General features: G+C 43.6%; 1 protein-coding gene across 4 annotated transcripts in view; it reads right to left on the bottom strand.

Moving 5' to 3' along the window:
- The window catches only part of UBE2G2 (ubiquitin conjugating enzyme E2 G2), a 45389-nt gene that overhangs the window by 14562 nt on the left and 6695 nt on the right, over positions 1 to 24132 (bottom strand). For all 4 annotated transcript variants that reach the window (XM_036994881.2, XM_073231239.1, XM_073231240.1 and 1 more), the window contains exons 2-5: positions 11251 to 11396; positions 9553 to 9751; positions 5181 to 5216; positions 5045 to 5090 (exon numbers count right to left, since the gene is read on the bottom strand). In XM_036994881.2, coding sequence (XP_036850776.2) covers positions 5045 to 5090; positions 5181 to 5216; positions 9553 to 9751; positions 11251 to 11271 — 302 coding nt within the window. In that variant the 5' untranslated portion in view covers positions 11272 to 11396. The remainder of the gene's footprint in view (positions 1 to 5044; positions 5091 to 5180; positions 5217 to 9552; positions 9752 to 11250; positions 11397 to 24132) is intronic.

The following is a 24132-nucleotide window of genomic DNA, read 5'->3' as shown; positions in this document are numbered from 1 at the left end:
GATTTACATTCCCACCAACAGTGCAGGAGGTTCCATTTCTCCACATCCAAGCCAACACTTTTTGCTTCTTGTCTTCCTGGATAGTCATTCTGACAGGGGTGAGGTGATATCTCATTGTGGTTCCAGTTAGCATTTCCCTAATTTGATTCCAGTTAGTGATTTCACATGTGATTTCTTGAGTCTACTGGCCATCTGCTTCTCTTCTTTGGAGAAATGTCCATTCAGATCCTCTGCCCATTTTATAAATCAGATTATGGCTTTTTGATTTTTGTTGTTGTTTTTCGCTGAGTTGTTTGAGTTCCTTATATATTTGGGATATTAACCCCATGTCAGATATATCATTTGCAAATATGCTCTTCCAATTACCCTTGAACCTTTGGTAACCATGAATCTAAAGCCTGCAATGGCAGTTAAGTACATATCTATCAATAATCACCCTAAATGTAAATGGTCTGAATGCACCAGTCAAAAGACATAGAGTCACTGAATGAAAAAAAACCAATACCCGTCTATATGCTGCCTACAAGAGACTCACTTTGAACCCAAAGACATACACAGACTAAAAGTGAAGGGATGGGAAAGATATTTCATGCAACTAACAGGGAGAAAAAAGCAGGAGTTGCAGTACTTGTATCAGACAAACAGACAAAACAGACTTCAAAACAAAGAAAGTAACAAGTGACAAAGAAGGACATTACACAATGATAAAGGGGTCAGTTCAACAAGAAGCTGTAACTATTATAAATATCTATGCACCCAACACAGGATCACCTCCGTATGTGAAACAAATACTAACAGAATTAAAGGGAGAAACAGAATGCAATGCATTCATTTTAGGAGACTTCAACACACCACTCACTCCAAAGGACAGATCAACCAGACAGCAAATAAGTAAGGAGACAGAGGCACTGAACAATGTATTAGAACAGATGGACCTAACAGACAGCTACAGAACACTCCACCCAAAAGGAGCAGGATACACATTCTTCTCAAGTACACATGAAACATTCTCAAGAATAGATCATACACTAGGCTACAAAAAGAGCCTCAGTAAATTCAGAAAAGTTGAAATTGTACCAACCAACTTCTCAGACCACAAGGGTATGAAACTGGAAATAAATTGCACAAAGAAAACAAAAAAAGCCCACAAACACATGGAGGCTTAATAACATGCTCCTAAATAATCAATGAATCAATGACCAAATAAAAACAGAGATCAACCAATATATGGAGACAAAAAACAACAATAATTCAACACCGCAAAATCTGTGGGATACAGCAAAGGCCATGCTAAGAGGGAAATATACTGCAATACAGGCCTACCTCAGGAAAGGACAACAATCCCATATGAGCAGTCTAAACTTACAGTTAACAAAACTAGAAAAAGAACAACAAATGAGGCCCAAAGTCAATAGAAGGAGGCAGACAATAAAGAGTAGAGCAGAAATAAATAAAATTGGAAAGAGTAAAACAATGGAAAGACTCAATGAAAGCAGGAGCTGGTTCTTCAAGAAAATAAAATAAACCCCTAGCCAGACTTATCAAGAAAAAAAGAGAGTATACACACATAAACAGAATGAGAAATGAGAAAGGAAAAATCACTACAGACACCACAAACAAAGAATTATTAGAGAATACTATGAAAAATTATATGCTAACAAACAGGATAGCCTAGAAGAAATGGACAACTTTCTAGAAAAATATAACCTTCCAAGGCTGACCCAGGAAAAAACAGAAAATCTGAGTAGACCAGTTAGTTACCAGTAATCAAAAAACTACTTAAGAACAAAACTCCTGGACCAGATGGTTTCACTGCTGAACTTTATCAAACATTTAGTGAGGACCTAATACCCATCCTCCTTAAAGTTTTCCAAAAAGTAGAAGAGGAGGGAATACTCCAAACTCATTCTACAAGGCCAGCATCACTCTAATACCAAACCAGGCAAAGACACCACAAAAAAGAAAATTACAGGCCAATATCCCGAACATGTGGAAATGACAGCCTCTTTAACAACTGGTGTTGGCAAAACTGAACAGCTACATGTAAGAGAATGAAACTGGATTATTGTCTAAACCCATACACAAAACTAAATTCAAAATGGATCAAACTCCTGAATGTTAAGTCATGAAAACATAAAACTCTTCAAAGAAAACATAGGCAAAAATCTCTTGAATATAAACATGAGCAACTTTTTCAAGAACACATCTCCTCGGGCAAAGGAAACAAAATTAAAAAATGAACAAATGGGACTACATCAAGCTAAAAAGCTTCTGTACAGCACAGGACACCATCAGCAGAACAAAAAGGCATGCTATAGTATGGCAGAATATATTTGTAAATGACATTACTGACAAGGGGTTAACATCCAAAATATATGAAGAACTCACATGCCTCAACACCCAAGAAGCAAATAACCCTATTAAAAAATGGGCAGAGGATATGAACAGACACTTCTCCAAAGAAGAAATTCAATTGGCCAATAGGCACGTGAAAAGATGCTCCACATCACTAATTATCAGGCAATGCAAATTAAAACCACAATGAGATAGCACCTTACACCAGTTAGGGAGGCCAACATAGAAAACACTAGGCCAACACATAAGAACAACAAACACTGGTGAGGATGCAGAGAAACGGGAACCCTTCTACACTGCTGGTGGAAATGTAAGCTAGTTCCACCATTGTGGAAAGCAGTATGGAGGTTCCTCAAAAAACTAAAAATAGAAATACTGTTTGACCTGGGAATTCCACTCCTAGGAGTTACCCAAAGAAAACAAGTTCTCAGATTCAAAAAGACATATGCACCCCTATGTTTATCACAGTAGTATTTACAATCACCAAGACATGGAAGCAACCTAAGTGTCCATCAGTAGATGAATGGATAAAGAAGACATGGTGCATACACACAATGGAATACTACTCAGCCATAAGAAACAAATCCTACCATTTGCAACAACATGGATGGAGCTAGATGGTATTATGCTCAGTGAAATAAGCCAGGTGGAGAAAGACAAATACCAAATGATTTCCTTCACTTGTGGAGTATAACAACAAAGCAAACCTGAAGGAACAAAATAGCAGCAGACTCACAGACTCCAAGAAGGGACCAGCGGTTTCCAAAGTGGAGAGTGTAGGAAGGCGGGTGGGGAGGGAGGGAGAAGGGGATTGTGGGGTATCATGATTGGTGCACATGGTGTGTGTGGGGTCACAGGGAAGACAGCATAGCTCAGAGAAGACAAATAGGGACTCTGTGGCAACTTACTACACTGATGGGCAGTGACTGCAATGGGGTATTGGGGAGGGGGAGACTCAATAATAAGGGTGAATGTAATAACCATATTGTTTTTCTTGTGAAACCTTCATAAGAATGTATATCAATGACACCTTAATAAAAAAAAAAAAAGGAAAAAAATATGCTCTCCCATTTAGAAGGCTGCCTTTCTGTTTTATGGATGGCAAAAGCAGAAGCTTTTTAGTGTGATGTGGTCCCAGTTATTTTTGCTTTCGTTGCCTTTGCATCTAAATACTTTTTAAGACAGGTTTTCAAAATATTGGTTGAATTTTATACTGTTTATCTAAAATTAGTAACAGTTACCCTAACAGACTTTTGACAATAAATACTTTTAAACACCATACTACAGAGTCAAGAATGCCTCCAAGTAAGTCTACTGTTTATGTGCACAGGGGAGTATCTTCCTGTCAGGTCTGTTACTCAGAAAGGTCTTCCAATAATCTAGGTACCCAGTCAGGTCTGCCATCCTGATGTCATGCACATATGTCTGTGTTAACACAAAAAGAATGTACATAATGTATTAAAATGAAAAGGGCAGGTTACAAATCACATTTGTATGATCTGATTTCCTTTCACCTTCAAAATAAAAGGATCTATACCTGACGCAAGTGCACAATGCCATGTTCCATTAGACGTGGGACACTGGCTGCTAAGGGACTCAACATCCAATCACAGCAGATCTAAGGTTACAGACGCAACACATTAGATTCAGAATCAGATTTTGTAAAGACTCCCTCATGCCAAAAATATCTGAAAGAAAAAAAATGGCTGTCACAGGCCCAAGCAATTTGGTTATTACCAATTATCAGGTGTTAGGCATGCTGTACTTCCTCTGCAAAGTGTTTACTGATGATTTAAAAAAAAATACTTTGCTTACCAAAAACATTTTCATATCAATTTTCCAATATAACCTCCACAGACACCATTTTTAGCAGCAATTTATTTCTCAGACTAACATGAAATTCATTAAGAATTAATGTGCTATAAGCACTGGGCAAATTCACACTCAGTTTGATGGTGGTCAGAATTTCACCCTTAGAGTTCTGACTTGCTCCAGCAAACTCCACAATTCTTCTAGAACGCCCTAGAAATGGGCATCCACCCCCAATGGGTGGCTTTTTCCAAATAACATCACTGTAAGTGAAACATCATGAAATTCACTTACAATCTTTCTCAAATGGGGTGAGGAACCACACTGCTCACCCTCAGAACTGAGCCGCGTCTCCAGGTCAGGACCACGGTAGGCAGGGCTCAGCACACAGAAAAAGGAGAAGCCATAGCCACAGAAGCGCATGGAAATGGAGGAGCCGAGGGGAGGAAAAGGAGCCCCCGCCACAGTGGGCAGGGCTGGGGCTGCCATAGTGGGCAGGGCTGGGGCTCCCGCATCCCAGTGCCCACCGCCAGGAGCCTGTCCCACCCTCAAAGCCTCAGGCCCTTAGGAACCTCCTGAAGCCAAGCCACCCATACAGCTTGCGGCTAACCCAGCACAGCCACGAAATATTCAGTTTGTTATTTTAAAATTCTACAAATACCTAATACAACCAGACCTACTAGCTAAGGAAACACTTTCATTTCCTTTGGATAAACATTCGTGCTGGTTTCTTTCAGATGAGCAGACTGGAGAAGAGCTAGAGAAACACTTAGCCTTTTTTCCTAACATACACTTCTGAGCACAGCCCCCCTGCTAAAGGTGATTCACAGGCCAATCTCTCCAGGGAAGTCTTAAAAACCAACACATATGATTAACTTACATGATCAATGCCTCCCATTCAAAAAAATTCTCTTCATTCATGGGGCCTGTAGGGAAAGAGAAATTTCCACATTTTAACCTGAAGGCAATTTCAGCATTAGAAGTAAGTTATAAAGAGGTTAACTTTGGTACCTTACCTGCCACAATTCCTTCTGGAGGATTCAGTGTTAATTCTATGAAATTAAAAAGTAAAACCATTAGGAAACAGAATGAATACTATGTTGACATTTTAACAAAACAACTTTAAAAAGTATATAAAACTATACATTATATAGCATACATGTTAGCAGATTAAATCTCTTTGTCCAAAGTGAATGCCTGTCTCAGTTACACTTCTGATACAAGCCATGATGAGTTCTTTGTAACAGCAAACTAAGGAATTTTAGAGGTATAAACCTCTCATATCACAAAAGAAGAAACACACACAAGAGGTCACTGTCTTTCCAAAATACTCCTGCTGGTTATTTGGATTAAAGCTCATAAATCAAACACAGTATATTAGTTTCCAACTGAATGGCATTTCCTGCCATCTTGGGAGTTGGAACAAACCCTTCTGAACGTAACAAACTAGAGATATGAACAGCGCTGTTTCCAAAGCTTGGCATTATGAAATACAACAGCACTGTACGCCTAGCTGTCTGTCCATCTTCAGCACCACAGATGTGATGTTCTACAGAACTCAGATTCAGCACTGAAAATAAAAACAGGAAGAAACCTGTCAGCAGCAGCATTTCTCAGCAATTTAAGAAGATGAGCAATAGCTGAAAGATAAGGTCTAGCTCTCTCTCTCAGAAGCTGCCGCTAAGAAATGCCACTTCTGCCCCTGGCCCTCCTCGTTTTACAGGGGAGGCTGCAATGAAAGCAAACCAGCGGACACACTTGGGAAGGCGAGACGGGCCACAGACAAGAAGGGTGGCAGGCGGGAGGATGGAGTCGGGCCACCGATGCGCACCCTGCAGGGCCAGTGCTGCAGGACAGCCTGGAGGAAGCACGCGGAGAGAAGGTCACAGGAACCTACAGCTGGGTCTCTGAGGAGACGGAAATCACCCAGTCCCTGAACATAATAAATGCAAGGCATTCGATCGGAAGAGAAGAAATAAAGCTGTCATTATTCACAGATGCTATTGATGTTCACAGAAAATCCCAAAGAATCTGAAAATAAATTATTAGAAAAAGGAGTCTGCCAATGTTGCTGAATACAAGAGTGTGTGTGTGTGTGTGTGTGTGTGTGTGTGTGTGTGTGGGTGGTAGAACTGTGTTTTTATATATTAGCAAGTTAGAAAATCTAAAAATACCAATTATTAATGGGACACATAGAAACAAGATTTTAAAAGATGTGCAAGATCTGTAGCAGCTTTAAGTCACTAAACAGAGATTATACCATGTTCCTAAATTTAAAAAACTTGACATTATGAAGTTATCAGCTCCCCTCAAACTGAGCTCAATGCCTCAGCCAAGTCCCAACAGGTTTGCTGCTTGCTGAATGTGACAAGATGACTCTCAAGGTGTATGAAAATGCCAACAGCCTGGAGGGGGCCGGGAGTGCCACACCAGGGCTGCAGGGGTTGTGGTCAGACAGGCGGCCTGGCACTGGCCCGAAGCTGCCTATCCCAATGGGGCAGGATGGAGATGCCCACGCAGGCCCTGACCCCACTCCCCACAAGGAGGGCAGTCAGTCTTCCCACAAACAATACTGACCTTTAACACCAATAAATAAGACTTCCTCCCATCTTATGCTACATACAAAAATCAAAGTATGACAGAAGGGGGAGAAGAGGCATGTGAAGTGATACAAATACAGCTGCTCCCAGTTCCCAGCACGGAGCTCCTGAATCCCGAGGAACTTCCTGGGTGACAGGAGCGTCTTTGGTTCTAAGGAGGCGGCCCTGGATGGGCTCCAGGATGGGGGCTGGTCCCGGACCCTTTCAGCTCCACCCCACCCCACCCCGGGACAGGGGCTCGATCCTGCCTAGTGAGGAAGGCTCCCTAAGGCCCCGGCTGAAAGGGGCTCCCGGAGCTCCCAGTGGGTGAAACCTCATGCTTTCAGTGTAAGACTTCTTAAACAGGGCTGACTAAGAGTTAGTGACTAAAGAGCATGAACCATAAAGGAAGAGACTGGTGACATTAAGAGCATTAGACTTAGGACCCTCGGATGCCAACATTCTTCCAGGGAGAAGGCCAGCCGGAGAGGAAGGAGGAACCTGCACAGGTGCCACCACTACACGGAGCCCTAAGGAAAATCAACCACAAGCCTGAACAGGCACTGCACCAAAAACAAAGTGCCTAAGTGGCCAATAAACATACAGCAAGGTGGCTGCCTTATTATCCATGGGACAGGCGAGCTACATCACCACCCCAATGAGAATGACCCAGTAACCTGAGCTTAGAGCTGCCAGGAAGGCATATCTGCACAAATGAGAGGCCTGGTTGGTAAGACCACCCTGGACACAGGGCTGCTGTGAAGTACCAGGCCCAGCAACTCCCCTTGGGGGAATGCGATCCCAGGAACACATGCACACGTGCACCAAAGGGCATTGGTAAGAATTCTTTTTTTACTTGCTGACATTAGAAGAGCTGCAGGTTCTAGGTTAACAGCCAGCAATGCTTCTACGCAGAGCAGTTCATCACTATCACACCCATTCCCCTATGAGTCAGCCTCTGGAGAACATGGGGAAACAGGAGGGGAGATGTCACTAAATGTAAGACGGCTTCTGTACTGGAACTGGCACTCCCCCTAAGGAGACGGAGGGACCAAGGCCGAGGACTGGCCTGGCCCACGCCAGAGGAAGCACGGCCACTCACTGCATTCCCGATGAAGGGCCATGACGACTCTCCACCTTAGAACACAGGACAATTCAAGTATTTCATCGTCCTCATGAAAATACGGTTCTAACCTAGCTTAGGTCTGTCCTGGGTCACTATTTTGCTACATGATTTATGAATCGAAAAGTACATGGTTACAATTCTAATCACAAAATCATCACATTCTAGGTGATACTTTTTCTCTCTGCATTTGCTTCACCATCATATCTGAAGCTCTGAGGTGCTGTACCCGAGGTACTGAAGCCCTGGGGCAATGGTCTGAGTACCCCACTCGGCCAGCATGACTGGAAGTGGCCCATGAGCTAACCAAATACCAATGAGCAAATGCCAATTTTACTTCTCTGCCAAGCACGTGGTGGTGAAGTGACTTCCAACTGCTACCAAATTATACAAGCTTTCCAGTTACACTCCCAGGTAACAAGTAACTGGCAAATACAGCTGACCCTCCTGAGGGCACTCAGCCCCCAATAGGGCTGTCCCAAGTCACTCCTTTCAGCTTTGGAACCAAATGAACACCTGAAACTTCCTCTCCTCTTGCCCAGTACCTGCCCCTCCCACCACTCCAGCATTTCCCTTATGCTTTGTTACTGGGCTCCTGTGCAAAACCTGTGGATTATTAAATGTTTTCCACAAGCGAAAAAAGAGATGCAGTGGTGAATGCAACAGACAAGGCCCATGCCTTCGATGAGCCTACTTCCAGAAAGACACAAATAAGAAGACAGTGTCAGATACCAATGGGCATAGTGAAAAGGGGGACAGAGTAAAGTGACACAAAGACATGGCCTAGGCAGCCACAAAGGCCCTGCTGTGGAGGTCATACTGGAGGTGGGTTCTTTTTTTACCTGAGATATAACTGACACATGACATTATATTAGTTTCAAGTGTACAACACAGTGAGTCAATTTTTCTATGTATTTCAAAAGGACAACCACAGTAAGTCTTAGTTACCACCCATCAACAGTTACAATTATTTTTCTTGTGATGAGAACTTTTTAGATCTACTAAGATCTAGCAACTTCCAAATATACAGGACAGCACTAGTAACTGTACTGACCATGCTGTACATTACATTCCCGTGACTTAGTTATTTTACAACTGATATTTGTGCCTTTGAACCACCTTCACCCATTTTGTCAGCTCCCCACCTCCTGCCTCTGCCAACCACCAATCTGTATCTGTGAGTTTTTGTTTTTGAAGATTTCCCATATAAATGAAATCATATGGTATGTGTTTTTCTCTGTCTGACTCATGGCACTTAGACTCATGGCACTTAGCATAATGGTCTCAAGGTCCAACCACGTTTTTGCAAACAGCAAGATTCCCACCTTCATATGGCTGAATAAACAGCTATTCTATATATATTATCATCAGCATTATCATAATAGCCAAGAAAAATAGAAAAAGTCCAAATACCTATCAATAGTAGAAGAGATCAGTGTGGTATATTCATACGACAGAACAAAAATGAAAATAAATGATGCACAGTTACACACAACATAATCTTGTGTGAAGGAAGCCAGGCCTACTTTGTATATATACAATGTATAGAGTGCACACACACACAATATAGAATACACAATATATAATCACACTTACAGATTACACTCTTCAAAACACAGGTAAAGTTAGACACAGTGTTTAAGAAAGCAGGCTTCGGTGGACAAGCCAAGCCAAGCAGGGAGTGACCTGTGGTGACAGAGCTGCGCTGTGGCCCGCACCGCAGGCTCCCGCTCCTCAGGCAGTGATGCTCAGAGCACTCCCAGCTGAACAGGCCTTTTCTGGCATTCTTCTTTCTGTTAGCATAATCCAAGCTGATGAATAGGTTCAGAAGTGGTGACTGCAATTGTCCAGGCAGGAAAGATGATGGCTTGGACAAGAGTGGCAACTGTAAAGTTGGAAAGAGGCGTGAACTGGGGGACCTGTTCTGCAGTTACGAAAGGCAGGGCTTCCTGGCAAACTGGATGTGGTACGTGAGGATAAACAGCAGTGGTCCAGGCTTCTGGCCCAGACAACTCAGTGCATGCTGCTGCCATTTCTGGGGCGGAAGGGGAGGAACAGGTTTGAAGGAAAAGCAGGAGTTCCAGTTTAAACATACCAAGGTCCAGACGTCCAGCAAGCAGACAAGTAGAGATGATGGGCAAGTGGCTGGAGAAATGGATCTAAAGCTCAAGGGAGAGAGTGACCCTGGAGATTTAAAACATGGGAAATGATCTGCACAGGAGTGTATGGGGCCCTTGGGACAGATGGGGCTCCCCAGAGCAGGTCTCCCAAGGAACATTCGTAAATACAGGGTGCTGTTTCCCGGTCTTCACAAAGGCTGGGGCATGCTACGGCCATCTGGTAGGAAGGAGCCAGGAGTGCTTAACATCAGCCATAAATAAGTCCTGCACAAGCGAAAACTACTTTATTCCAAATGCCAACAACACCTGTTTGAGAAACCCTGACCCAGGAAACTGGTAACACCACAGATGACGGCTCTGTTCCCAGGGGTGTGCTAACGCTGAGAAGCAGGAAAAGAAAGGAAGCAGGAGACATTCAGGAAGGCCAGAGAAGCAGGGCAACGAGTATTGAACACTTTAAGGAGGAAAGAATCAAATGCAAATGGAGTCAAGTACCAGGAAGGCAGAGACCCTTGGACTCAGCAAGACCATCTCAGTCCCTCTTTGAGTCTCATCAGGGTAGTGGACCGGGAACAGTGAACCCAGAACCCAAATCACCTGGCTGTAGACATCGACTCATCTGAAATCCAGTCTTTGTGTCTAAAATCAAATCACCTTATTATAAGAAAAATAAATAAATAATCAAAAGATGAAGGCAGATGATTTATAAGCTGCTAAGGGGCTGGGGAGCGGGGCAAGGAAAGGGTGCAGGGTGCCTAAGGGCAAAGCAGATAAATCACACCAACCATTTTCAGGGAATGCGAAGAGGGGCTTACAACCAAGAGGGGCTGGCTGTCTTCTTCCTTTGTGGACAGAGTTCCCCCTCAGAACTTCCCTCTGTCATACCTGCCCTTCCGGGAGAGGCAAGGGGGGGTTAGACTGCAGCTGGAGACCATCCGGCACCTTCCACCAGCCTCCTTATTCAACAGCGGCATCTGCTGGCCAGTAATGGGCTCAGTAACCAACAGAGGTCAGAGGGCGGGCCCTAATCCACTCCGGCTGTCCTCGCAGAGATGTGCAAGGACTGGAAGGAGACTACAAGCCCAGAGACAGGCCTCAGGAGGAACCAGCCCTGCCAACACCTGGATCTCGAGTGTGAGAAAATTATTTCTGTTGTTCAAGTATTGTTCTGTGGTATTTTGTTATGGCAGCCCCAGCAAGCCACTATAGTGCTCAACAACTGTATGGCTGTGGGTAAAATTGTAACATTTCCAGAATATCTCACCTGGCTTTGGTATATCTGCATATCAACAGGCGCTCAAGGGTGGAGAGAAGTATGGCTTTAGTGCATTTGCATCATTCCTCAGGGGTGGAGAGAAATTCATTCCATATCAATGCGTAATTCCCTGGGCAAGGAGGGCGTATCTGTACCTGAGAGGGGAGGGGAGGGCCGGTTTCACTGCTGCTGAAGCAGGAAAAAGAGATGGGCCGGACTGCAGTTTGTAAGCAATAAACAGGTTTTAAACTTTATTTCTCCCTTTGACTGATTTCAGTTTTTAGAGGTATTTTGCCCCGGGAATCCCTCTCCCCGGACTTACAGTGCCATTTGCAAATAACCTGCAAAGGAATTTTGCCCTTTATCTCATACTATTCACACAGCTCTACTTGATATGGATCACTGATGTAAATGACAGAGTAAAAACTGTAAAAATTCATAGGAGAAAAGTTCAGTGAGCTCACGTTAGATGATGGATTAAACATAACAAAAAGAGAAAGCAATAAAGATTTTAAAAGTAAGTTGAGCTTTACTGAAATTAAAAAAAGAACCTTCTGCTCTTTAAAAGGAAAGCTACAGAGAACATTTCATGGTCAGAACCTCAGCCCTGCATGGTCGTGGAGACCATGGTACAACATGCACAGAGCTAGCAACACTGTAATGTACATTTAGAAACTGGTGAGAAGCCAAGATTGCTTTTTACCACAATTTTTTAAAAGGCAAGCCATGGTTTAAGGGAAAATTCTCACTAAATATCCAACAAAAGACAGGTAAGTAAATTATATAAAGAACTTGTACAACTTAATGATAAACACGATTAAACAGTGAGCCAAAGACTCAAGACACATCATCAGAAAAGATTATGTGGATGGCAGGTAAACACATGAAATGATATGCCACTCGTAATCAGTGAAAGGAAGGAGCGACACAGCAGCAATTCACCGGAGAGTTCCACTTTATTGGGAAAAAGTACTAGGTTATATAGGGAGGGACATAAGCTGATTGAGGTGTCACTTCAACGGGACTGGTGGCTATTGGCCAGGTGCCAGGATTGGGGGGGGGAGGCGAGAGGTGATTGGGCCTCGGGTGGCGGCACTGGCGGGAACCGAAGACCCGGAAGAAAAGCAGGAGGTTCGCCATCTTACGGGTGGGGGCCCTTCATTCCCCCCTTTCTCCTCTATGGGGTTGTGGACGTTGCTTTCTCTCTGACTGCTTCCTGCTGAACAGGGGCGGAGAAGGGAGTGAGGGCTTGAGGATTGGGAGGAAAGGGTTGATAGGACTCCCCACAGTAAGGACTAGTAGGTGTGGACTTCTTCAGATTGGAAATTAATGAAGGTCCCCTGTAACCATAGGTCAAGGACCTGTTGATTCCAATGGTGCCAAGAGGATATGGGTGTCAGGAGCCAGCCGTCTGTGGCCATTGTTTCCAGAACAATTTTCAGCAGAGAGAGGGGTCCATCTCAGCGTGTGGTGAGGAGGTTACGTGAGGGTGAGGGATCTTCTGTGGCCAGAAGCTGATAGCTCCTGAGTAAAAGCTGGTTGAAAGTTTGATTAGAGATTTTTCCAACTTGGGATTTAATGAACTTTATTATACAGGGTAAGAAGACACAGGGGAGAATGATTATTATGGGGCCTGCAATGGGCCAGGGCCAGGTGAGGAAGGGGTTTGTTAGTATTGAAGAGAATGGGTTGGAATTGGAATCAGAGTGGAGGCTGGAGGCAAGGTCGGTGAGTTTGGTAATGTCAGTTTCTACAATGCCGGATTCGTTGATGTAATAGCAGCACTCTTCCTGGAGGAAGACGCAGGTGCCGCCCTTTTTGGCTGTAAGCAGATCTAAGGCCCGCCGGTTTTGAAGGGTGACTTTAGCTAGCAAAGTGACCTGTCTTTGGAGAGAGGCTAGGGAATCAATCGGCAGTGGATGTCAGGGCTCCCTCAAGTTTGGCATTGAGATCTTTAATTGCCCACAGAGAGTGACCTAAGGCCCCTCCCGAAAACCCTGCCCCAATGGCTGAGGTGGTCAAAGAGATACCGACCATGATGGGAAGGAAAGCAGCCCTTTTTGTGTGTGAGGGCAAGGGAGGTTGGAGCTCAAGAAATTCTGCCATGCTGTAAAGTGTAAACTGTGGGATTAGGGTGACGAGAATGCAGGGTATATTGGAGTTGGGAGGCAGTGAGTTGAAAAGACCGCCATTACACCAAAAGAAGTGTCCTGGTTGTGTAAAAGTTTTAGAGTCGGAGGAGGGGGTGTAGATAGAGAGGCAGTGAAGTGCGCTGGAGTCGGGTGGAGTTGGGCCTACACAGTGGTGGATGGTGAGATTATCTGCGTATTCTGGTTCCCATAGGGGTATGTCTGCCAGGGGGCGGAGGGGTTGTCCTTCTGCATGGAAGTAGTAGTTGGAAATATTAAGGGGCACGGCGGCCAGCAGTGGGTGCTGTAGTAATGCACACAAGAAACAATTGGTGGTGTTGAGGGTGTGGTTGAGAAAGATGATGGTGTCTTGAATGAGCTGTAACCAAGAGTAGGAGAAATTAGAAGAGGGGCGGGGATAGGAAAATGAAGAGGCGCCGTCAAATGTTTGAATAATGACTTTTTCGGAATGTCCGAAATCTGATGCAACTTGAGAGATCTGGGAATGAGAAGGAACATACTCTCGAGAGATATGAAGGGTACCGTGGGGGTCGAGGACCCCCCATAATAAACTGAGGCTGTGACTCCGGCAGCCCATCGAGGGTCCCAGGGATCAGGGATTGATAAGGAGAATGAGCTGTTGGGATATTTTATGAAACAGTTGGAGGAGTAATACTGTGGGTACCAAGAGTCACCCATGCAGTGAATGGCACAAGACCAGTAGGGACATCCCCCATATGTGTCTGGCCACTGCCTGCATGAGGCTTGTTTTTGGTCATAGAGGAAGCAGAGGTAGGGAGTGCAAAGGGGGCTGCTAGTGAACACTTCGGTGGAGGGAGGAAAGTGAAGATACAAAGGCTCGGAGCAGCCTTTTAGAGGGCAGTCTGATGTAATGAGGGTAGTGGTTTTTGTTTGATGCTGTGTGTAAGTCTGTCTGACCTTGAATCACCATACAAAGGAGACTGAGGTGACAGGGAAGACGACAGAAATGAGGAATGAGAGCGAGAGAGCAGTAAAGGAAGAAAAGGTCATGATTCGGGTATGAATGGCAAAGGGGGTAAACGGGAGATGCGGAGTTTCAAAGGATCAGAGGGATGGAGCGTGGAAGAGTAGACAGCGTCTTGGGCTGTATCCAAAGGATTCTGGGTTGGGTCGTGGGTGTCCAGAGGAGGTGGGTCCTGGGTGTTTGGTTTCAACCTGGAGATATGAGTCCAAGGGGTGACAGAGTTATTAGGCAGTGAGAGCTTAGCGGCCGAGGGGGTGCAGAGAATGACTGGGTGTGGACCTTCCTATTTTGGGGTGTCAGGGGGCTTATTTTCTGGAGGCTTATAAAACACTAGTTGACCGGGTCGTAAGACAGGAAGGGTTTTGGGAAGTGGATGGATCCAGGAGGAGCCAATCCTGATATTTCCATAATTCGGTGTGGAGGAGAAAGAGTAGCGGAAGGGCCATGTTGGGAGGAATTGGTCCTTTGTGGGGAGGGAGCCCCAGAGGTAAAATTGGGCGGCCGTACATGATCTCAAAGGGTGACAAGGAAGGAAGGTTTTTTTTGGGAGGGCCCGAATGTGGAGTAGAGCTAAGGGAAGTAAGCGAACCCAGTCAAGGTGTAATTCCAGAGATAGTTTGGTCAGGATGTCTTTTAGAGTCCTATTGGCTCTTTCTACTTTTCCCAAAGCCTGTGGTCGATAAGGACAGTGTAGATGTCAGGGGAGTGAGAGCGACTTGGAGAGGTTCTGAATGATTTGGGCAGTGAACTCAGGGCCGTTATCTGATTGGAGGGAAGTGGGCATCTCAAACCTAGGAAAGATCTGGGTGAGGAGGATAGAGGCAACTGTGGACGCTTGTTTGTTAGTGGTGGGGAAAGCTTCGACCCATCCTGAAAATGTATCTACTAACATGAGTAGGTATCTGGTACGCCACACAGGGGGCATGTTAGTCAAGTCTATTTGCCAATCTGCGGCAGGGACATTACCCCTTGCTTGATGAGCTGGGAAGGGTTGGGCCTTGAGGGGGCTATTAGGGTTAGTGCATTGGCAGATGGTGCACCTGCGGGTGATTTGGTTAAGTAGGGTTTTGTCTTCAGGAGAGAGAGAAAAAAAGGATTGTAAAAAATGGATCAAGGATTGGGGGCTAGGATGGAACAGATCGTGTAAGAAGTGGAAGAGGGATTCTTTGTCCTGGGAACAGAGGGTGTCTTGTGATAAGGCTAAAACCGCAAGGGCAGACGGATCATTGTCTGGTGCGTCTTCTGACAGGGCAACCGACCGGGCTACTCTGTCGGCTTTGTTGTTACCCCTTGTAATGGGGGAATCATCTTTTTGATGTGATTTGCAGTGGACTATGCCCAGTCGGTGTGGGAGTTGTGAAGCCTCTGTAAGTTTGGTAATTAAGGCTGAATTAGTGATGGAATTTCCTTTTGTCGTGAGGAGGCCTCGTTCTTTCCATACTGCCGCATGGGACAAGAGAATGTGGAATACGTATTTGGAATCAGTGTACAATGTGAGAGACGTGTCCCGGGCTAGAGTGCAAGCTCTGGTGGCCGCAATGAGTTTGGCCTGTTGATTGGTTGTACCGGGGGGTAGGGCTTCTGCTTCGATGACGTCTTTGAGGGAGACTACTGCGTATCCTGCGTAGTAGGTGCCCTCATGTTTAAAGGAGGACCCATCAGTAAACCAGATGAGGTCGAAGTGTGAGAGGGCTCCTTCGGAGATCGTGGAGTGGCACGGAAGGAAGTTGTGAAGGGCTTCCAGGCAATCATGCGAGGGAGTATGAGGAGAGTAGGGCAGAGGAAGAAGAGTGGCCGGATTCAGGGGGTGGGCGGCAGGGGAGGAAAGAAATGTCTGGATTTTGGAGGAAAGAGGACAGTAAGGTCAGGAGTCTGGAGGGAGGGAGAGTCTGTAAACTTTTGTAGGTTAAGAGGTCTTTTAGGTGATGTGGGGACAGAATGGTAAGGGGCACCCCAAATGTCAGTTTATGAGCTTCCTTATGCAAGAGCTGTCCAGCGGCTAATGCCCGTAGGCAGGGGACCCATCCCCGAACTGTGGGGTCTAATTGCTTGGAGAGATAAGCTACTGGGGCAAAGGATGGGCCATAATATTGGCCTAGGACTCCTAGAGCTTGACTGGACCTCTCATGAATGTATAATGAGAAGGGCTTCGACAAATCAGGAAGATGGAGAGCTGGGACTTCCACAAGGGCTTGACGGAGCTTAATGAAGGAGTGTCGGGGTGAGGAGGATAATGGTTCTTCAGGGGGGCCCTTGCTGAGGTCGTATAGGGGTCTTGCCAACAGGGAGAAGTTAGGAATCCACGCTCTAAAATACCCAGCCAGGCCTAGAAAGGAAAGGATTTCTGTCTTGGTTTTGGGAACAGGCAGGTCAGAGAGGAGTCGCTTTCTGTCCAAGGTAATGGACTTTCTTTGTTGAGATAGAAGGAATCCGAGGTAAGTGACAGAAGGGGAAGAGATTTGAGCTTTGACGGGGGATACCCGGTAACCTCTGTAAGCTAGAAGGTTAAGTAGGGAGGCAGTGTCAAGTTCCCACAAGGGACTGCAGAATAGAAGATCGTCCACATATTGTAATAAGGTGGACTCGGAGTGATCATGATGAAACTGAGGTCCTGAGCTAGGACCTGTCCAAAAATATGGGGACTATCTCGGAAACCTTGTGGCAAAACTGTCCAAGTGAGTTGTTCAGAATGTCTTGTGTATGGGTCCGTCCAGGTGAAGGCGAAAAAATCTTGGGAGGAGGGGTCCAGAGGGATAGAAAAAAATGCGTCCTTGAGATCTAGGACTGAGAAGTGGGAGGCTGAGGCAGGGATCCACGATAAAAGGGTGTATGGATTTGGAACTAAGGGATGGATAGGGATGATGGCCATGTTAATGAGGTGGAGATCTTGGACTAGGCGGAAAGATCCGTTGGTTTTTTAACAGCTAATATGGGGGTATTAAACGGAGAGTGAGTGGGTCTGAGGTAATTTTTGTTTAAAAGGTCTTGAATGATGGGTTGGAGGCCTATTAGGGCCGAAGTGGTTGGGGGGGGTATTGGGCCTGACAGATATACTGTGAGGGGTCCCGTAATTTAATAGAGGCAGGAGGACATAGAGCCATGGAGGGACTTGTAATGTCCCAGACCTTGGGATCTACAGGGTGTATGAGGGCGAAACTGGAGCTTTCATCGGATAGAGGGGGGTCATCGGCTATGAGGGCCATCAGAAAGGGGGTACTGGGGGCTATGGGAGTGGATATAGTTATGGAAACATGGAGGAGAGAAAGGATGTCCCATCCTAGTAAAGGGATGGGACACTGGGGCATAACCAGGAAGGAGTGGGAAAAAGATATGGGATTGTCCTGGATTGTGCATAAAAGGGGAGAGGTTTTCAATGGGAAGATCTGTTTTCCTTCTACCCCGACTATAGGAGTAATGGCTGGCATGGTAGAGCCCGGTATTCTTGCAAGACTGAGAAGGTGGCTCCTGTATCTAGGAGGAAGGAGATGGGGCGACCGTCTACTGTTTAAAGTAACCCTGGGCTCCTGTTTGGTGATGGAAATGGTAGGGCGAGAAGACCCTGGGCCCCGTCAATCCTCCTCCGCCAGTCCTACTACGGCGGGCTTAGGATGGGGGTTGTTCGTCCAGTCTCCCCTTCGGGTGGTTGGGCAATCAAACCCCCAGTGGCCCTTTTTGTGGCATCTGGGGCATGGGGTGGTAGGAGGTCTGGAGAAGGGGCACACCCTTGACCAATGTCCTTCTTTTCCGCACTTGAAACAAGCTCCTGGGGGGCGCTTGTTTGTGGAGGGGCGCCCAGGTTGTGGTTTCATCAGCTGGGCCAACATCTGAAAGTTGGCCTGATCAGCCTTTTGTTTATGGCGTTCTTTCTCCTCCTCACGGTTATGGAAGACTTTAAAGGCCACTGCTAGGATCTCAGTCTGAGGTGTAGCGGGGCCCTGATCTAACTTTTTGAGTTTAGCTTTAATGTTGGGGTAGCTTTGAGCCAGAAAGTATGTCATAAAGACATGTCTTCTGTCCGGTGTTTCTGGGTCTAGGCTGGTATACTGTAACAGGGCTTGGGTGAGTCTATCTAGGAATTCGGAGGGAGTTTCTTCCTTTTTTTGAATTATGTCCTGGAGCTTTTGAAAATTGACTATTTTACGAGCTGCCTTTTTCAGACCTGCTATTAAGCAGGAGGCGAAAATATCCCGAGAGCAGAGACCTACAGCGGTGTTATAATCCCAGTGCAGCCAGAAGGGAGCAGCACATGTATTCAAAGTGCCAACCAACACTGCCCAGCGAGGTTATCATTCAGAACTGAGGAGGGGAGAGAGTTTTCCAGAAGAACAGAAGTTCATCCCCACTAAACCAGCCTCACAATAAATGTTGAAGGGACTTGCTTAACCCGAAAAGAAAGGGACCTAATTAGTAACAAGAACACCCAAAATAGTATAAATCTTACCAGGAGGGTAAATATATAGCATAGGCGGCTGATTAGCTGCTCATAAAGCTAGTGTGAAGGTTAAGAGATAAGAGTAGTAGAAATAGCTATGGTTACAGTAACTAAGGTACATGCAAAGTGAAAAGAGTAACATGGCATGAAAACCACACAACGCAGGCTGGGAGAGTGATGCTGAGCTTTAGATGGGATCAGACCTGACTTGTCCTCGACTTTAAGAGACTGACAGGGACACGAGTTATACGTAAACCTCAAAGCAAAAACCTATAGTAAATACCCAAGAGATAAAGAGAAGGAATAAAGCATACCACTGAAGGAAGTCATCAGACCACAAGGGAACAGAGCAAGAGAAGAGGAAAGGATCAGAGAAGAACTACAAAAACAGCCAGAAAACGATTAACAGAATGTCGATTAGCACGTACCTATCAGTAATTTCTCTGAATGTAAATGGGTTAAATTCTCCAATCAAGAGAAACAGAGTGACTGAATGGATTAAAAAAACAAGACCTTTCTATATGCTGCCTGCAAGAGCCTCACTTTAGATGTAAGGACACACGCAGTCTGAAAGTGAAGGGATGGAAAAACACACTCCATGTAAACGGAAACCGAAGGGAAGCTGGGTAGTTTTATCAGACAAAATAGACTTGAAAGCAAAGACTGTAACAAAACACAAAGAAGGGTATTACATAATGATAAAGGGGTCAATCTAACAATAAGATACAACAATTGGGGGATGGCAAAGGGCAATGGCCACCCCGGCTAGGGTAAGAGGGGCTCCCCTGGCGCCAACGCCCAGATGCGGTCCTTAGGGAGGGTCTTTAGGGTCCGGCTTGGCAAGCCTGCGGCCTGGGGTCCTTGGGGCCGGCGTCTGCGGACGGGTGGGGTGGAATCTGGGGGTCTCCTTGGGCTCGGGTATAGGGTCTGGGCCTGGACGGAGTCGGTGGCCACAGCTCCGGGGGCTCATCTGTGGCCGAAACCCCCGCGCAAAGCCGAGCGTGCACTACGCTGAACGAGATGCTGGCCCAGCCTGGGCCGGGGGCGCCTGGGCGTGGCAGAGGAGGACCAGGGAAAGGACAAATTGGCCTGGGGCTGGTGATGGGCGTACAGTTCAACTAGTTTTAAATCATAGTTGCAAATTCAGAACAATGTTTTCAAAGATTTCTGATTCTTAGTGGTTGAAATGACGTTTGGCAGGGGCTTAAATTTTAGAATTCAGCTTCTAATGTGCTCAAGTTTGTGTTGAGTATAAGAAAGGAAGACATGTTGGAAGGCATAGAAGAGGATATATAAACCCAAGTACACGTTATTTGATTAGTGTTTTGTTGAAGTCCAGGGTTGGAGGGAATGACCATTATTTTTATGTTTTATGTTTTATAAACTTTAATGTTGGGCGTTTTTGCTGATTACTGAACAAACGAGATCATCCATTTAAAAATACTGTTAACCTCAAACCATAATTCCCAGGATTATATATGCAAAAGATATGCTACACTTTTGTAGAGAAATTTTAAGTAAACAGGAGATATACCGTGCCCAGAGATGGGAAGGCTAAATATAGTAAATATGATACTTTTCTCCCAGGCTAATATATAAATTGACTGAAGTGTCATTAAAATGGCAGTAAGATTTTTGTGAATTTAGATGAACAGGTTCTAAAGTTCATTTGGAAAAATAAAGGTAAAAAATGTGATTCTGTAAAAAGAACAAAGAGCGGGTAATTGCCCTGGCAGATAATAAAACTTACTACAGATCTACAGAATTAATACAGCTACAGTGCTCTTTTGTGTAAGGACAGACATACAGTGTAGTGGAAACAAAGGACCCAGAAACAAACTGCCCAAAATCCATGTCCTTTCTGAAACTGCAGATTTTGACCTTATTTAAATATAGAGTTGTTGTAGTAATTCGTTAAGATGAGATCATACTGGAGTATGGTAGGTTCTTAATTCAATATGACTGTTATCCTTATAAGAAGAGAAGAGACACAGACACCCAGACGCACAAAGGGAGAATGCCATGTGATGGCAGAGGCAGAGATTGGAGTTATGCTGCTTGCAGCTGAGAAACATCAAGGATCAGCAACCACCATCAGAAGCTAAGGAAAGGCATGGAACACATTCTTGCTTAGAGGCTTCAGAGAGAGCATGGCCCCACTGACACCTTGATTTCAAACTTTCAGCCACCCTATGCGAGAATAAGTTTTTATTGTTTCACCACCCAATTTGTAGTACCTTGTTACAGCAGCCCTAGGAAATTAGTACAGAGATCTTCAGAAGCAGTGTTGAGACAACTGTCTTTTCAGTTTGGAAAAACATGTTATGGTAGATCATTACTGTATACCATAAAAATGTTGCACTCTAGAAATTAAGTCTAAACATGAAAAGCAAAACTTCACCTTTTGAAAGAAAACAATATCTTTGTGACCTGAATGTAGGAAAAAACTGCTTAAAAAAGCAAATGACTAAGATTGATGCATTTGCATTAAAATTTAAAATTTAAAATACAAGCATAAATAAAAGATAAGACACATAGTAGGAAAAAGTATTTGTAACCTAAAGTGTCAACAGTTAATTGACATACAAATTATATAAAGAAGTTATAGAACTGAAAGGACAGAGACCCAATAAAAATACAGGTAAAAGGATGTGAACAGCCAGTTCACAGAACTGAAAACAAATCATCACTGGATAAAAGAATAGATTAAGTATTGTGACATATTCAAACAATAGAACACTGTACAAAATCAGATAAGTTATATCAACATGGACAGATCTCAGAATACAAATGCAAGTTACAGTATAATAAAGCACTTATGCATAAAAGAGAAAGCAACACTTTACAAATGTATGTGTATTAGAAAATTAAAAACATGAAAAGTTAACATTCATCATAATGTTTGCGTCTTGGAAAGGAGGAGAATAGGACTAAGTATAAGAACTACTGAAGAAGGTACCGAGGAGACTTGGGTTTCATCTGTCATATTCTATTGCATGAAAAGAAAATAAAGAAAAAAATGTTAATATTTGTTAAATAAGTGGTGAATAAGAGTGTTCTCTGTAATTGGGTCTTTTAACCTTTTGAAAATTAAGTAAATGATGGTTTTTTGATCATTTTTGGAAAACACTTAAAGTGAATTTAATCTTAATTTAAAAGAGAATAAGTATATTTAACAAATAAAATCATGCATTTAAAAAAAAGATGCAATTGTAAATATTTAAGCACCCAACATAGGAGCACCTAAATACATAAAGTAAATATTAAGAGTCATAAAGGGAGAAATAGTAATACAATAATAGGAGGCTTCAGTACCCCACTTATATCCATGAATACATAATTCAGGCAGAAAATCAGTAAGGAAACATTGGCCTTAAACTTAAGGCCAGATGGATTTAGAGGGATTCAGAGAACATTCCACCCAAAAGCAACAGTATTCTTAGGTGCACGTGAAGCAATCTCAAGGACAGATCACATGTGCAGTCACAAAACAATTCCTCATAAATTTAAGAGGACTGAAATCGTATCAAGCATTGTTTCTGAACACAATGGTCTTAAACAAGAAATTAATTACATGAAGAAAACTAAAAAATTTACAAATCTGAGATTAAACAACATGCTACTGAAAACCACTGGGTCAAGGAAGAAATCAAAAGGTATAAAAAAAATCTTGAGACAAACACAACTGGAAATGAAACAGCAAAAATTTAGACGATGCAGCAAAAGCAGTTCTAGGAGGCAAGGTCATAGCAATAAATGCTACCTCAAGAAATAAGAAAAGTCTCAAACAACCTTACTGTCCTCAAGGAACTAGAAAAAGAACAAGGAAAGCCCAAAGTTAGTAGGAGGAAGGAAATAACAAAGATCAGAAATGAATGAAATAGAGACTAAAAAGCCAACATAAAAGATGAAACTAAGAGCTAGTTCTTTGAAAAGTAAAATCGACAAACCTTTGGCCAAACTAAGAAAAAAGGATTTATATAAATAAAACCATAGATGTTACAACTAATACCACAAAAATAAAAAGGATCATAAGAGATTACTGTGAACAAAAATATGCTAACACACTGGACAACTTAGAAGAAATCAATAAATTCCTAGAACCATACAACCTACCAAGACTGAATCATGATGAATAGAACAGACTGATTACTAGTAAGGAGACTGAATCAGTAATCAAAAACCTCCCGACAAACAAAAGTCAAGGACCAGATGGCTTCCCTCATGAATTCTACCAAATATTCAAAGAAGAATTACTACCAATCGTTCTCAAACTCTTCCAAGGAACAGAATGGGAGAGAACTCTTCCAAACACACTTTAAGAATCCAGTATTACCATACTACCAAAACTAGACAGGGATGCCACAAAAAAATGACAGGCCAATTTCCCCGGTGAACATAAATTAGGCAAGTAAAAGAAATAAAAGGCATCTAAATTGGAAAGGAAGAGGGAAAACTGTCACTATTTGCAAATGACATACTACATACAGAAAACCCTAAAGACTCCATCAGAAAACTGTTAGAATAAACAAATTCAGAAAGTTATAGGATACAAAATTAGCACACAAAATCTTACATTTCTGTGTACTAATAATGAACTATCAGAGAAAGAAATAAGGAAAACAATTCCATTTACAACTGTATCAAGAATAAAACACCTAGGAATAATTTAGCCGAGGAGGAGAAAGACCCGTATACTGAATACTGTAAGACATTTATGAAAGCAATGAAAAATACAATTCAAGGATGTTCTGTGCTCATTGTTGGAATAATTAGTATTGTTATGCCAATCATACTACCCAAAGCAATATACAGATTCAAAGCAATCCCTGTCAAAATCCCAATGGCATTTTTCACAGAAACAGAACAGTTCTCAAATTTGTATGGAACGACAAAATATCCCACATAGCCAAAACAATCTTGAGAAAGAGGAACAAAGCTGGCAGCATCACATTCTATACCGTACTAAGCTGCAGTAGTTAAAACAGTATGGTATTGGCATAAAAGCTGCAGTAGTTAAAACAGTATGGTATTGGCATAAAAACAGGCACAGATCAATGCAACACAATAGAGTCCAGAAATACAACTACACATACGGTCAATTAACTTACAACAAAAGGAGTTAAGAATATACAATGGGAATAGGACAGTCTTTTCAATAAATGGTGCTGGGAAAATCACAGTCACATTTCCTATGAAAAAGAATGAAACTGGACCACTATCTTAAAACTACACACAAAATTAACTTAAAATGGATTAAGGACTTGAACATAAGACCTGAAACCATAAAACTCTTAGAAGAAAACATAGGCAGGAAGCTCATT

The sequence above is a fragment of the Manis javanica genome, chromosome 3 (assembly GCF_040802235.1).
Source record: "Manis javanica isolate MJ-LG chromosome 3, MJ_LKY, whole genome shotgun sequence".
Taxonomy (NCBI): Eukaryota; Metazoa; Chordata; class Mammalia; order Pholidota; family Manidae; genus Manis; species Manis javanica.
This window is presented reverse-complemented; position numbering and strand designations above follow the sequence as displayed.